A 17,363-nucleotide genomic window follows, 5' to 3' on the forward strand; every position below is an offset into this window, starting at 1 on the left:
GATAGGGCTTCAAATGACATCATTGGTTGACATGGACAATATAGGGCACAAAATTTCTCTGTAAAATTTGACAGCTGTGCACAGAAATGAAGCTTTATCACATCATTCCATTTGCTTACAAGATTAATGTTATATTAATAATATGACATTAATTCTTTTGCACTTGCATTTCTTGAGCAGTTTGCTCAAGAAATGCAAGTGCAAAAGAATTTCCACTTTTACAAAGCTTCCAGTTGCTCAGTGTATAATGACAGGAAGGACTTAAACAAGAGCCTCTCCTCACAGAGCCTTTGAAGTGGGAGAATGAAGCCTTAGTGCAGATCTCTGCATGTAGACCTGGACCTTTAATCTGCCAGTCTGAAACACTGGACAGCTCCTTGATCTGGAAGATCAGCAAGTTTCAGAGGAACTAATGGTGTCTTTCCCCAGCCTAATCTTCCAGCATCATTTGATGGTTGTGCTTTCCTACGAACAGTTCATGTTACACGGCTTCTTGTGATGAATCTCAAAAAAGAGCATTCCAGACCTTCTTGGCAAATACACAGTCTAGAAGGAGAAGGATGACAGTCTCATCTCTACTGCAGCTGCCTCAAGGGCAGGGTGTGGTGGTGCTGAGACTCCAGCTACGCATGAAGGATCTGATGGGGATGGCAAGAGAGGTATGAAACTTCTGCTGATGAGGCATTCTGCCACATGATCTTAACATTCTTCTCGGAGAGCCATCCCTCCAGGATATTCTGTGTAGAGGAATGCTTAAATGAAGTGGTCAATGTTCTTCTCCATAAACTTTATTACAACGGACAGGTGGTATGGCATGGAATGTTCCAAGGCAACATGGCCAGATCCATCCTTCACAATACCAGGGACAGATGGAAACACAGAGCATCTGCATACTCAACAGCTATGCACAGGTTGATGCAGCCACACACAAAGGTAGCCATTGGGATGAGGGCCACCTCAGGTACATTTTTCCCACCTTTCACTGGAGATCTATTCATTGCATCTCTATGGACGTGGTTAATATCTGATCTCCTGAAAAAAATGGAAGACGTCTCAGATGACTGCTGCAGTGCTGGAGAAGGCGTATGAGCTACACCTGTGCCACAATATCAGTTTCTGGTTCACTTTAGCTTTACACCCCACCCAGTTCTTGGGGCATATCAAACTCTTCTGAACCATATTCCTGCACCTTAAGATAATCAGATTTAAAAGCAAAAGGATCAAAGGATTGTCAGACTAATTGCCAAAAAGCATGGCCTTGCTTTTGCTATGATTAACAACATTGGCCCCAGTTTGAAATGGTCACAATGCTCATAAACCTGTGGGCTGACAGTGAATCTGAACAGAAGATGGCAACAACACCCATGTACAAGGCTTTGTCTTAAGTGCCTCTGCTGCCTGGAATCACCACCTCTCTTCTTCCTACTCCCTTCCTGATGGCAAAAGACTCAACACGACACACAAACAAAACAGAGGAGAGAGGGCAGTCTTGCCCAACTCCGGATTTGATTGGATTGGATTCCATTTCCCACCCATTCATTAGCATTGTGCTGCTCTTGTCTGAGAAGAACAGTTGCATCCAAGTCTGGATTCTGTCCCCAATGCCCCATTTTGTAGAATACTTCTGTCATGTGTGATAATCTGTTAAAGACCTTCTCCTGGTCCAAGGGTGACTAAGTATCCACCTTCCTGTCCCACACATAAGTGATCGTATCCCTGGACAGTCATTCAAAACAGAATTATGATACAATCCTTCACACCAGCATTACATGGTATAACATAACCTTCTAAGCTCAAAAGAAGTAAAATATTATGGATACACATATTTGATCACACTGCAGTTACGATAAATGTGTGCTAACTAGTTTTACAATAATTAATGATGATGGTCTGAAATTCATAGATATTCTTAAACAGAAAGCATATTTTATACAAATTAATTTTACCTAATTGTTATCTATTTTAATGTTTTCAATTTTTCAGTTTTTGCCAAAGCAACAGAATGATAGCTTCATTGCATTTGAAAGAAAAACACTAAAATTCACTGCACAATCTTTTCAAACTATTACCAACTTAGAGTTAAATGGCTGAAAGAGGCAGCTGGTCACACCATCTGTTTAAAGATTTCAAGGGCCAAAAGAGACAGGTTACACCTTTAGCCAAGCCAACTCTTTCTTTACCCCCTTCCACTGATAGCCTGCAGTGGGCTAATCTAAATTTCACGCTCTGATTTATTCAGACACTCCTACAGCTCCTGCCACAGACTCAGCTGCCATAGACTTGCTCCTCTCAATTTCCATTACTCTTTTCACCTCTGCCAAAATAGTCTTCCTTCTCAAACAGTCAATTAAAAATGGGGAAAATACACATATTTGAAACATTTGTTTTGGTTAAGCAATGGATTTACTGTGTAGTGCATTCAGAGATGTGCCTGACTGCACTCATCATATCTGAATGATGCACAAAATAATAACCATTTGCAAAAATTGTAAGTTCCCAAGCTTTATTCCTTTCATTACTATGTGTTGATGCAAATGAAGGCAATTCAAATGTGTGAAAAGAGGATTAGGATGCAACAAATTGCAGGTGTGAGGAAACTGAAACAAAAGATACAACATCCTAATGGCATTTCATGTCATTAAGAATTCTTTGATGTTTTAATTCTATTCTCTTTCTTCTTTATTCTTTACTTTTAACCCCTAATCTTTTTATGAACAGTCTTTTAAAGAACATATTTTTGCATATATCTTTAAACAACTGTAATTTAACACATTTGTTATTTATGTTACTCTAGTTTTCATATTATCAAGCATTTTCATAGTTTAGAAAGGGATAAAGCTTGTGAAGGGTTATTATAAAAGAATTGGTAACATTGTATTTATACCATGAAAGAAATGCAATGAACAGATTGTTTCATACTGAACAGACCAGAATTGCACAATTGCCTGAGTAAAACAGATCACGCTGTCAAAATAGTGCATGAGGACCACATTAGTCAGAAACTAAATTTCCCACAAAGTGCAAGAAACATAAAACAGCAGACTGATAGACCTATTTGTTGCTTTCCTTTGTTCATATGGTTACCAGGCCACACAGGCAGGAAGTCATTTTTCTGACAAGCTTGGCCCCAGGTGTTCCCAATAACTGGCTCACTAAGGCTCTGATGATCTGCTTATCAGGGGTTACTGAGGCACATCAGTGCACTATGTATCACTTTAATAACTGATACATAGATTTACACATATATAGATAATAAAGATCTGTGAATAGTGAGCCTATAATAGTTGTGAGTTGAAACAAATAAAAAGGTAAACAAATTAAATGGACTGAGCTCAGAAATTTGTAAGTTGTAACTGAAGATCTGAAGTTTCAATTTTAATTGCTTCAACTTTTCCAGAATTTTCAGTCATTATTTTCAAAAGAATGCTAAAAGCACCAAGAAAAGATAAAAATGTTTGAAATATAAAGATATTAAATTTCAGCTGACCAGTTTCTGGTTTGTTACACATCTTTGAAACTTCTGGGTGCTTTCGTCACAGTGTGCAATATAGGGTGGAAATTCACCCTTGATCTCAAACATTATATGGATAATACAATACTGATTATCAGGAGGGGAGGAGAGTGGGTGGCCAGAACCAAAGTGTAAACAAAGATGAATTTCTAGTTTTTCTTTTATTTTCATCAATGTTATCAAATGAATATGTGTCAAGAGACAAACTTATTTTCAATGCACAAAGAGCAAATGTAACATTCTACTGGTAAATAAAAACAAATTAGCAAAAGAGACGAAAATTAGAAAAATGAGTAGCTTATGGAAAAAATGGTAATTCTTTGGGGTCCTGAAAATGAATTATTTGTAACACAACGTACAATACTAAATCTTAAAATTAATTTGTCAACCAGAAACAAATGAACAATGGATAGATGAACGTGGTTTTATAAATCATGTCACATTCATTAATTACATCAGTTATTGATGATGAAAAAATCTATACATAAAAGTCATAAGTTTATCAGGATGTAATACTGATGGCTCTAGATATTTCTGGTATTCCTAATAGGCTCATGTCAATCATGTGTTCATATATTCATACTGACTAAAGAAGGGAAGAAAAGGAGAGGTGGGAGAGCAATAAGGTTTAAAGACAGGATTCCACAAAGTGAGATCTTTGCCTCAATCATCAATACATGGGGAGAGAATGTTATACAATGTAAGGGAAAGGAAAACTGGAGAGGATTATAGATTAAGCATATTACAGGGATGGAGAAGGATGGAAGTATTTAGACATGAAGATAAGTATATTAGGTTTGAGCTGTTAAGGGGCAATGTCAAGTCAATGAGCACAGGGGTGATTGATGTGATTAAGGTGACATGTGATGAGATTAAAGTGATGCGTAATAAGATAATGGAGCACTATTTTTGATAGCTGGACTTTACAGTGAGTGGAAATTGGGAAACAATCAGAGAATTGGAGTATTTGAAACTGGTGGCAGCAAATACATGAAAGAAGATATCAGTGGGGGATTGGCAGAGCACATCATGTTAAATAAGTGGTTGTAGTATGTGATACAGGGCGATAGGGTTAGAAACAATATTGTAAACAGCCTGGTCCAAATTGGTGGGAGTGCAAGGCCAATGGATGTAGGTTTGGTATCCAAAGTTTAAATGTACTGTTTAAATTCACTCAACTGGATGTTAGACAAGAAATCTGACAGCATTGAGCTAGTGAAGGGATTGAGAGAGATGAAGCAGGAAAAGTAGATTTGGATTTTACCAGTGTATGCATGGAAGATAACTGCATTGCTGGTTGGAAGAGCTAAAAACGGAGCTGAGGAAAGGCATCCCACAGAAAATCACAACTGATGAGAGATTTTGTAGGAGGTTAGAATGGTTGACTATATCAATGGCTGCAAGGTAAAGGAATATGAGAACAGATGCATAATAAGATGGTTAAAATCAATGTTTTCATTTCCATTATTTTTTGACACCAGTTCTTAATTTTTTAAAAAATTATTTTCCTTCTATTTCATGTTTCTTCAGTCATTCTGCTCTGCCCAACCTGAAGTTTTCCTCACATGAGATTCAGTTATTATTAGCATTCCCTCTCTCTGTTTCTGTAAATTTAGATCTATCTGACTTCTAAGAAACTGAAAGGGAAATATAAAGTTAGCAGTAAACTTTAAGAAAGATTCATTTACTGCTTTATCACATCACAAAAAAACTTTACATACATCATTTTACTTTGGAGTGCAGCAATTATTCTGTAGACTGCATGAACTTTAATAGCCAATTAGAAGTTTATTCAGAAGAGAACACAGAGACAGATAAAAGGGAAAGAGATCAGAAGCAAATCAAAAGCAAAAGGTTTAAAACACAAAATAAGAAAGACATAAGTGTGCAACAGATATATACATGAAAGGAAACACAAAAAATGTCAAAGGAAAAGGACAGTAACACATAAATTGTATGATTTCCATGCAAATGTTGAAAATTCTAACCACACATAAAAGAGACGAGACAAAGAGAGAAAGCATTTTAAGGAGGAGAAATTCGAAAAGAACAGGAAAGGTTCACAGAAAAAGATAGATTTTGAGAAGAGCTGGGCATTTTTGCTTTCTGCCACTTCATATGCTGGGACTTTCCCAACAGAGCCACATGGTTGGGCTGCCAGATACTGTGGGGGCCCAGAACAAATGGTTTATCTCTGGGTGTCCAAAGTTTAGTTACAAGTCATCATCTGAAGCAAGTGGGGCTGGGTGTCAAAATGGGCACAATATATCACTAAGCACATTAGCCAGCCACTAGACATTCATATTATAGGAATAAAGTTCACCTCTGAGAATGGAAGTTAACTTTATGAGGCAGTTGTGGTAAAGAACGGCAGAGAGTATTTTTGTCTGTATAAATTAAGTAAACTTACAATATTAAAACACAATCACTGTAGTGGTCCTTAAAATTGATATTGGTCTAGAGGATATTCTAATAGAAATACGTGCACTTAGTATGCATAGTTGCAAGCACAACTGAATGACTTGTGGTGCACATATCCATACAATGCCCTTTTATCAGATTCCCATGCACAACTGTTGCATTTCAAAAAAGTACACCGCCAATAGGGAAGTGGGAAAGTTAGAGAAAAAGCTCCCTCAGAAATCTGGGAAAAGGTTGATTGATTAGTTCTCCAGCTGGTCAAGGTGAAACTTAAATAGTTATTTTCTTATGTTGGGAATGGAATAAGCTTAATTGCATTTCTCTTTCCATAATAAGCTATTTGAAATTTATCATGGATACAAATTTTCAATTGTACATTTTCTTTCAATTTTCACACACTATAAACTTCTTCAAAGTTATCTACTTTTTAACTAACCATAGTGTGCTATATAAATGCACAAAACAACAGAAAGAACAAATTTGGGTTGTACATATTCTATATTGAATGAAGAAACAAATGTATCTATTAATAGGAACTCACCATTTAATTTTGTGCTTACTAAGATCAGTGACATCAGTACATTGGAACAGGAATGTGGTCGAAACCAGCTTCAAACTGTACACAGATGATATCCCTCAAATAGATTCACTTAAATAAAGGTTGCTGGGACAGATAATGTTTGCATATTATACAAATCTCTGTTACTGCTGTTGGTTTCTGAAAATGAAGTATTTATCTGAGCTTCTGCAAACCAAATGTAAAACTGCTGGGACTTGTTAAGAACAGCCAAAAAGACATGTGGTGGACTTCCTGGCCACAGGTCTTAGAGAGTCCTGCAGTTTCACATTTGGTTTGCAGGCAAATATGTCAGTACTGTACTTCCAGAATCTGGTGACAGTAAAGAATGACAGAAGGTTCCTGCATTTATTTAGTGTCATCCATATCTCTAATGGCTCTAAGTACTTTTTTTCAGATGATTGGTTACTTTTAGAGTAATTTCTGTTGTTTTGTAGACAATTGCAGCAGCTGAGTTTTGCACACAACGGTCTGTAAACAATAATAAGATTAATGGCTGGTTGATCTATTTTGTGGTGTGGGTTCAGAATAATAGTTGCCAATGGTACTAAGAAAGCATATTGTTCTTCCTTGGAAAAATTCCCACATTTTTTTTTAACATCCATCTAAATAGGCCAACAGGTTTTTGGCCTAATGTCTCACCTGAAAAATGAGAATTTGTGAGGGTCCTGAATAATGCAATTTTTATATCTAATCTCATCCTGACATGATTAATGCTGACAAGACAAAAAACAAGCATGCTCTATTCCCAAGCTCTGAAATATCTCACCTTGATGAGCTCAAATAAACCAACAAAACAACCAGACCTATAGATTAGCTGAACATTTATTATTTATGGACTTTCAGAATTGTACAGAGTATGTATAAATAATATACCAGTAAAGGGAAGTGTAGAAATGTGCAAATTGAAGAAAAGTTTCATATTCTGATGTATATTAGTTGAATTATTTCCAGTTATACTTCGGCTGTAGCAGACACATATCATGACCTGGAGGCATCAAAGGACACCTGGACAGCCCATTTGTTACTCTGCAAGCTAACACCACAAACATAAGAGGTCTCCATGCTGTTCCCTGAGCCCACGCTGTGCTACTTGGGGAAATTTCTTTTAGTGACAGGTGTGCATTGTTGGATTTATTACTTCTAAATTCAATTGCCATTCTAAATGAGGTGCAGTTTTTATTGACTCTGCCAATAGTAACTAGTTACTTACAATACAGAAATCCTAGGCACAAATAGAGATTTTCTGCATCATGCAGTCAACAACTCTCCAAATGTAATCAAGTTTAACTTATTGAGAAATATGGAAACAATTTGAATTGAATTACAAATAGTTTCTAACTTATTCACGTCATTGGTTAGTTATTGGTCTGTATATTTTTTTCTGATTTTTTTTACATATTTCATGAACAAGATGATTTTTTTCATAGAATAGTTTTAATGCAAAACATGACACAAATATAGATCCTTCAGTACTCAAATTGCTAATAAATTAATGATGGAATTGACTGAAAACTTGCAGATCGATACTGGGTATATTTTCATACTTGCAAGTAGAATTAAAACCCCGCTGGAGATGGACTTGAATGAAACAGCAAGAGGCACATAGATTGATTTAAAAAATTCATTGACAGTGCGCTCCACAGAAACAATTTTAGGTTTACAGGCTTTTCACCCTTATACAAAAACTAACGATGATTAGTGAACCATTCCTGTGAAATTATTTTATTCTTATTTCACCTATTTTTAAAAAAATCCTTTCTGACTGTAACTGCTTACTCAATAATAATTTATAAAACTTGCCAATGGAAAAATTAGTTTGTAAGATTGTAATGAGAAATATGAGATCATTAGATTACCTATAGTGTCTTCTTTCAGCTATGAGTAAATCCTGGACCTCTTGGAATAGGAAGACTAGAGTTTAATGAATCAGTTTCCTCAGGGACAGGTTCAACAGCTGATAGTGATTTGTAATACTCATCCTCAATGTCCAGCACTTTGATTTGGCTGTGATAAGGAAGGGAAAAGATACAGTCACAAGTGACCTATCAGCACACATAATATAGCTTTTCACACGCAGAAGTACCGTTAAAAATGTCAGTCACAAAATAAAGATTTATTTTCTATATAGTTTAATTTTTTTGCAAAAAAATTTTCAGAGATCTATTAAACAATAGTGTTCTCTATTTACAGTTGGAAAGAACTAAAAGAGTATCTGTTTACCCAAGTTTTCTTGGCTTTCTTTTGCTCCCTTGGTATTCTAGGATTCCCTGTGGAGAGGGCAAAGAACACACAGTCAACAGCAAAGCAGCAAGTCGTTAATTTTTAATTCAAAGTGATTTTGTGTTGAATGCAAGCAGATGCTGATAATATCAGAAGTCACAGCATAATTTTTTTGATCAAAGAGCTCAAGTGAGCCTGATGAAGCATGCATCTTGCTTGGCTTTGATAAACCACATCAATTATTCACCGTGACGGCAGACATCCTGACATGAAAGCAACAGATAAAGAGCATAAGCACATGTTCACGAAGACAGACAGAAGAAGAGCATGGGGGTGGGGCTGGAGAGGTTGGGGCAGGTATTTATAATGGTATTATCATCTGGACCCAAAGTCAGCAAAAGAGCTTTATTGCTACTTTGAACTCACATTTAACTGGTTATAATACAGGCTGTCCTCAGGGCTGTTCAGCATTTTGGGCTGCTGCGTTCGTCGACGCGGTGTTCTTAACTGTCTTTGTTCTGTCTCCTTGCCTGATCCTAAATATTAAATCACAATGTTGTTAACCTTCCAATAATCCAAAGCTAAATCCACTTGTTTACTGCTATTTCATAAATTTTTTTGTCCTCTGCTGCTTATTATTCATTTAAAACCCCACTGTTAGCTGTGAAATGCAAAACAAGAATAGCATTATGTTTCCCAAGAAAAAAATAAAGATTTTGAGGAAAGAACTAAACAAGTTCTATAGCAAAATGTTAACTGCAACTGAATGCAGATTTTTAACTCTTTGCTTCTGCTCACCATTTTTGTATTATTCCATTTTTCTAGGTTCTCATCCACACATTTTTTACCAACTGCATCCAGATCTTTATAACCAGATGCTTTGATTGCAAACTACAAATGCAATGATCTGATATTCTGATCCCTAAGTTTCTTTCCCTCCATTTAGAAAATTTCATCTTCTCGTTCACATCTCCCTATTACAAATTGACTCATCATGCATTCACATTACCATGCAGCAACTGAAGTAGTAAACAAGCTGGCATCAATGTTGATTCTGAAAGATGCAAGACTTCACTGAACAGACAGTTTCCTGGGTGACAGTCATTAAAAGTGAAAATAGCGATATTTTGTATCCTTATAGGCTAAATAGTTAGCCCACCCACGTAGGGGCCAAAGTGAGTTTATTCTGGAGTCAGTCTATATGTTCTAGGTCATCCTTATCACTATTTGAAGACCAAAGGTTTTCCAGATGTTCTAGCCAATATACATCCCTCAACCAACATCACTAAAATGTATCCCATGAACTTTGCTGCTTTTGGAACCATTACATATGCAAACCAGCTTTTCCTGTTCTCTGTTAGAGTGACCAGACATCAAAAATAATTCATGATCTTGCTGATGGTAAAGAATCACCAGAAATTTATGACTGTGAAAATGGTAAAGAAATACTAATTTTCTTTTATTTATGGAAGGCCTCATAACATAGTATACCAGAAGGAGAAATGAAGTACTTGAAGCAATCTTAATAAAATAACACAGGACTCAAATAGGATTGAGGACACACCTCAGTGATATTAATATATTATTCAACAACTCACTGCACTATAGAATGATTTCAAATTCCAAAATTTTACAGAACTTTGCTTTATAAGATGCTTCACATGTTTTACATGTCAGCTTGGCCAATTTGTAGGACTTGTGCCTTCAGTCACAAGGTTCAATATCCCATCCATGGTTTCAGTGCAGAATCTAGGCTGCTTAATACAGATGTAAGTTGAAACATCTAATATGTTTTTCCACACATTTAATGAATGGAGGTCCCACTTGTCTATTCAGTGATTCAGTTGGAGTTAACAGATCCCTTTTATAATGCAGCCCAAAAACTAATTTTTATCTGATGGTCCAATGAATTATAAACTTGATGGGGTAATTTTAAACCCTAGAACAGGCAGGAGAGAATCCCCACAGCATCTGGCGACCCTGTGATCTCTGTCTCAAAGGCCTTCAAGAGGGTGAACCTTCGCAAAGCATCAGGCCCCGACGGTGTACCTGGCAGGGTACTGAAAATCTGTGCCAACCAACTGGCTGGAGTGTTCAAGAACATCTTCAACCTCTCACTGCTGCAGTCGGAAGTTCCCACCTGATTCAAAAGGGCATCAATCATACCGGTACCCGAGAAGAGCAGGGTGAGCTGCCTCAATGACTATTGCCCGGTAGCACTCACATCTACTATGATGAAGTGCTTCGAGAGGTTGGTCATGGCTAGAATTAACTCCTGCCTGAGCAAAGACTTGGACCTGCTGCAGCTTGCCTACCATCACAACATGTCTACAGCGGATGCAATCTCACTGGCTCTTCACTCAGCTTTGGAGTACTGAGACAACAGCAAAACATATGTCAGGCTGCTGTTCATTGATTACAGCTTGGCATTCAACAGCATCAGCCCCTCAGTATTAATCAACAAGCTTCAAAATCTGGGCCTCTGTACCTCCCTCTGCAACTGGATCCTTGACTTCCTTATCGGGAGACCACAGTCAGTGCAGATCAGTAGTAACATCTCCTCCTTGCTGACACTCAACTAAGGCGCACCTCAGGGATGCGTGCTTAGCCACTGCTCAACTCTCTCTACACTCATGAATGTGTGGCTAGGCACAGCTCAAATGCCATCTATAAATTCGGTGATGACACCACTGTTGTTGGCAGAATCTCAGCTGGCAATGAGGAGGCATACAGGAGTGAGATAGATCAGTTGGTTGTGTGGTGTCGTAACAACCACCTCACACTCAACATCAGCAAGACCAAGGAATTGATTGTGGACTTCAGGAAGGGGAAGTCTGGAGAACACACACCAGTCCTCATTGAGGAGTCAGCAATGGAAAGGGTGAGCAGCTTCAGGTCCCTGGGCATCAACATCTCAGAGGATCTATCCTGGGCCCAACACATTGATGCAATCACAAAGGAGGTGCATCAGCGGCTCTACTTCAGTAGGAGTTTGAGGAGATTTGGTATGTCACCAAAGACTCTTGCAAATTTCTATGGATGTACGGTGGAGAGCATCCTGACTGGTTGCATCACCACCTGGTATGGAAGCTCCAATGTGCAGGATCAAAAGAGGCTGCAGAGGGTTGTAGACTCAGCATCACGGGCACAACCCTCCTCACCATCAAGAACATCTTCAAGAGAGCAGCATCCATCATTTAGGACCCTCACCATCCGGGACATGCCCTCTTCTCATTATACCATCAGGGAGGAGGTACAGGAGCTTGAAGACCCACCCTCAACATTTCAGGAACGGCTTCTTCCCCTTGCCATCAGATTTCTGAACGGTCCATGAGCCCATGAACTCTACCTCATTATTCCTCTTTTGAATTATTTTATTTATTTATTATTTTGTAACATAGAAATTTTTATGTCTTGCACTGTACTGCTGCCGCAAAATGACAAATTTCATGACATATGTCAGTGATAATACACCTCATTCTGAGAGTAATGTGTAATGGTTAATTGCTTTAGAATTTACAGCCTGGCCGCTAACCACTCCAAATGTGTCTACCTCTAACTTAATTTGGTCTGGTTGTATGATGGGGTTGTATATGGAAATGAGGCAGAGTAGCTCAGATTTTCATAGACTGCTGAGGTGAAGTGGAGAGAGAAAAAAGTAATACAATGGAGTTTCTGTTGAACCTAATGTGAGGAACTCAGTATCTAACGCTCAAGGCAGCAGATCAGAAATAGCTTTTGGACATGCTGACATTTTTGCCAACTTTAGCTTGGAGATGGAGGGTGTTATGGAGGATAATCATCTGAATATAGAAACGTGGCAAGTCTCGTCATCATAACAGATACGACAGAGATAGAGAAATAGGAAGAATGGAATGGAGTCGTCATGGAAAGCAGGGTAGGAGGAGGTATTGTTGAGACGAGCAGTGTTAGGAGTTTGAGGAGATTTGGTATGTCACCAATGACTCTTGCAAATTTCTATAGATGTACGTTCTGACTGGTTGCATCACAGTCTGGTATGGAGGCTCCAAAGCACAGGATCATAAGAGGCTGCAGAGGGTTGTAGACTCAGCCAGCTCCATCATGGGCACAATCCTCTCCACCATCGAGGGCATCTTCAAGAGGTGGTGCCTCAAGAATGTGGCATGTGGTAAGGACCCTCACCATCCGGGATATGTCCCCTTCGCGTTACTACCATCAGGGTTGAGGTACAGGAGCTTAAAGGCCCACACTCAACGATTCAGAAACAGCTTCTTCCCCTCCGCCATCAGATTTCTGAACGGTCCATGAACCCATGAACATTACCTCATTATTCCTTTTTTTCCCCAACTATTTATTTATTTTGAAATTTATAGTAATTTTATGTTTTTGCACTGTATTGCTGCTGCAAGGCAACAAATTTCATGTCATAGGACAGTGATAATAAACCTGATTCTGACAGCTGTGGGAGTTGGTGAGCTTATAATGGATATTGATAGTTAAGCTATACCCTGAGATGGCAGTAGAGATTTCAAGAAAGGAATAGTCAGATATGGATCCATGTGAGACTAGCCACAGTGTGGACAATTGGGCCAGTTTAAAGAGATGTGAAGTGCAAGATCATGAAGAGACTTAAACAATTATATAGTAAGCGTGAAGGATGAGAGAACAGCAATGTCTTAACTAAATTAAGGTGACAAATGGATTTCTATAAATATTTTCAATATATATGTTAGATCCATCAAGTTTCCTAAAGTAGCATACTCTACTTCTCACAATTCTGCTTGTGAAAGAAATCCAGCAATCTTGTATAAAAGAAATTTATGAACCAAACTTTTGAGAAATTCTTCAAAAATAGAGATTAGTGCTGCAATACGGAGTGTAGGTATCTCTCCCATATGGCCTACCCTCTTTATTTACCTTTGGGAAATATAGCTGTGGACTGGCAGCTTTCAAGATATAAGGGCACAAGGTGCTTTCAGGTGTTACCCATTAACACTGCACAATTTATGAGCACAGAACTTTGCCAAGTTTCCCAATGGTTATCCAGCCTGGACTTCTCTCCCAATGAAGAGATCTGGGATGAAAAATTATCTGCAGTCAAGGAGGAATAACCCCAGCTCCCACTGATGGGTAAGTATCTACACATCCTAGTAATGATTTCAAACAAATCAGCCAAAGAATTGAAAATTTGCTTGGCCTCAGTATCACATGGCAGAGAAGGTCAATTCAGTTACATTGCCAATCACGTGACAGCTACAATCTCAATTCTAAAGCCATTTTTTGATTTATTCATCCAAATTTTTAAATTAAATTTTGTTTCACTTATTCATCTCAGGATGTGGGCATCACTGCAAAGTTGGCAGTTATTGCCATCCGTAATTGCCCTTGAGGTGGTGGTGATGAGCCACTTTCTTAAACATTGTAATTCTCTGATAAAAGTACTCCCACAATTTTGTTGAATGGGGAGATTAGACCTAGTGACAACAAAGGAACAGGAAGAAATTTCCAAGTCAAAATACTGTGCAATTTGTAGGGGAAATTGCTGGTGGTTGGTATTCCCATTCACCTTCTCAGTAGTAGAGATCACTCATGTGGGAGGTGCTGCTAGTGAAGCCTAGGCAAGTAATTGCAATGTGTTTTGTAGATGGTATGCATTGCACGCACAGTGTCCCAGTGGTAAAGTGACTGAATGTTGCTATTGATGGATGGATTGACAATCAAACAGGCTGCTTTGTGTTGAGTTTCTTGAGTTTGTTGGGCTATAATAGTGACAAGCAAATCACTGAACCTAATTTCTTAACTGAATTAACTTCCATGATATAGCTTATTTTAGCACATATTTCCTTTGAGAAGTTTTGTTAACCGAAGAAATGGAATAAAATACTTAACTAAATATTCAGATAATGATGAGTATGTCAAAATAGGTTGCATCATTGTAATGGCCTGGGTGTGGTAAGCTATCAACATTTGTTACTTCTTGCAATTACTTGGAGCACATTTCCTAACAGCGGCTTGGTCACTTCAGCTGACTCCAACCTGATTGACAGGGCCCTGAGCAGCACAGGGCCTTCCAATCATAAATCCCACAGAAATGGTTTGACAATTGATTACACCATGGCCTCAGGCTGAACCAGCTGTTGAGTGAATGCCTCTCATCTCTAGTTTTGAACTGTCCAACAAATGGAAACGCTTTCTCAATGTCTTTCACTCATCAGACAATTTGATTTTATTAAAGTCTTTGCAAGGTTACTTCAACACCTGGTGATGAGACCCTCTTTTAATCTATCTTTGTGACCAACCAGTTGGAGATCTGTCTTAATGTTTCTCTTACATGGCTCACCATCAAATTCTTGTGATGCACCTTAGAACATAATGCTACGTTAAAGGTAATTTATAAATACAAGTTGTTGTCATTTAATTTACATGATTCAGAATTTCTCTCTCTAGAATTAAATGCTATTGCTGCCTTTGTATTTTTTCAAATGACTTTATTATTGTACATCTTTATGTTAATGAATATGGTGTATCTGCATCCCCAAATTGATGGTAATGCAGTTAATGTAAAGTATGTGGTCTTCAAAATTGTGTTTGAAGGTGTGCTGCACAACAGGCTTGTCAGCAAGGTTGAATCCTGTGGATTAAAACAGGTATTAGCATTATAATTAAGAAACTGACTTTGTGAAAGAAAAGAGTCATAGTGAGCAACTGTTTCTCAGAATGGAGTAAGGTCAAGAGTTGGAACTGGAACCTAACTTTTCCTGATAATGTTTTAACAGCTTAGATTTGGTAATGCAAGGGACAATGAATTGGGAGAAAACTCAAAAATATAGTGAAGAGTGAGGAGCAGACTGACAGACTTCAAAAAGACATATTCAGGCTGGTGGGTTGGGCAGACACTCAATGGATGAACTGTGAATAAAATTAGTGTTAGAAATATTTTGGGAGGAATATTGAAGAATAGTATAAAAGTATACAATTTTAAAGGGTGTGCAGATATAGAAGCACTTTTGGGTATGTACCGTTAATCAACAAAGCATACAAGAATCTAGGATTCATAAACAGGAAAAGACCACAACATTGAGGAAGTTGTGATTAGCTTTTATAAAACACTAGCTCAGCCACAACTGGAATATTGCATTCAGTTATGGTTATGGTACTTTACGAAGAATGTGAAGACCTTGGAATGGATACAGAAAAGATTTACTGGAATAGAATATGGATGAGGGATATATTAGCAGAAAGGCTAAGGAACTCCTCAGAGCAGAGTTGATTGAGAGAAAATGTGAAAGAGATGTTCAAAATAACCACCCAGCCTCCCCCAGCTGGTTCCATCTGCCCATCATCCCTCCCTTATCTGGTTCCACCTATCATCTACCAGCCTCTGTCTCCATCCTCCTCTTCCTCCTCTCCTACCCCACCTGGTTCCACCAGTCTAATTTTTTTTTGTCCTTATCTGTTTCCCTTATCACCTACGGGCCTCTGTCTTAGCACTCCCCTCTCCCACCTTCCCCCAATCCAACCTCTACCCATCATTGCACACCCCACCTCACCTAGTTCTACCTTTCACCTGCTAGCCTCTGTCTCGTCCCTCTCTCTCACTTCTATATATGGGCCATCTTCCCTCCACACTCTCAGTCCTAATGCAGGGTTTTGACCTGACCTGTTGACCATCCCTTTGCTGAGTTCTTCCAGCAGTTTGTTTTTTGCTCCAGATTCCAGCATCTGCAGTCTCTTGTGTCTCCATGTTCAAAGTAACTACTGGTATAGAAAGGGCTGATAGAAAGGAACTGTTCCCAATGGTGCAAGGGTCTTGAATAAAGGGAAGTGAATTTAAAGTTATTGACAAAAAATTCAAAATATAAGGGGAAAACAAAGTTAGTATTTTGAATGCATTGCCATATGGGGCAATGGTGATTAATTCAATTATGGCTTTCAATAGATAATTGGATAAGTATTTAAAATAAATTGTGGGGGTACGGAGAAAGAACAAGTGACTGCAACTAGCTGCATCATTCGAAAGGAAGAATAACCTTATTCTGTGCTGTTCTCGTTTCTATGATCCCATATTCTATCCCTTTGCTCACTTATTCATTCTTTTCCCTTAAGATCCAAACAATATATAGCTTTTCTTTACACCAAAATGTGGCACATCAAATTTATCTGTATTAAAATTAATTTGCCACTTATATACCCATTTTGAAATTATTCATCTCTGATTGCACCTTGTGGCCAAATGACCTATGTAATTCCCATGCAATTTTATATGATGTGGAATGCAATTAACTGCAGTAATGCTGCAAAAATGCTCTGGGTCATATTGAAATGCATAATCAGAATGTTTCCAGCATCTTGAAATATATATTGATATAAGATCTTTTTGTTCTGTATGCCCACCTTTGTACTATTATAGCACACACCATAAAAGCATTAATTTAGGGCTAAGAATTCATTCACTAAACAGTAACAGAAAGGAACACTTATGAAGCTACTAAAGCTGTGTATGCATTCAGTGCTGGCAACAGTTGAAGGACTCTTAAGACTTTACACAATTTTTCTTTCCAGTTCTTTCAGCTTCAAGAAAATTAGGAAAGATACATAATGAACGGAAGATTGACAAGTATCAGTGAAAAATAACCTGACTGTTTTCAA

At 38.1% G+C, this 17,363-nt stretch overlaps 1 protein-coding gene across 1 annotated transcript in view; it reads right to left on the bottom strand.

Annotated features, from left to right (window-relative positions):
* The window catches only part of myo3b (myosin IIIB), a 316,747-nt gene that overhangs the window by 27,130 nt on the left and 272,254 nt on the right, over positions 1-17,363 (bottom strand). Inside the window, exons 31-33 of the mRNA XM_052029302.1 lie at positions 9,159-9,268; positions 8,733-8,779; positions 8,369-8,516 (exon numbers count right to left, since the gene is read on the bottom strand). Of these exons, the coding sequence (XP_051885262.1) occupies positions 8,384-8,516; positions 8,733-8,779; positions 9,159-9,268 (290 nt within the window). The 3' untranslated portion in view covers positions 8,369-8,383. The remainder of the gene's footprint in view (positions 1-8,368; positions 8,517-8,732; positions 8,780-9,158; positions 9,269-17,363) is intronic.

This window comes from Pristis pectinata, chromosome 1 (assembly GCF_009764475.1).
Source record: "Pristis pectinata isolate sPriPec2 chromosome 1, sPriPec2.1.pri, whole genome shotgun sequence".
Lineage (NCBI taxonomy): Eukaryota > Metazoa > Chordata > Chondrichthyes > Rhinopristiformes > Pristidae > Pristis > Pristis pectinata.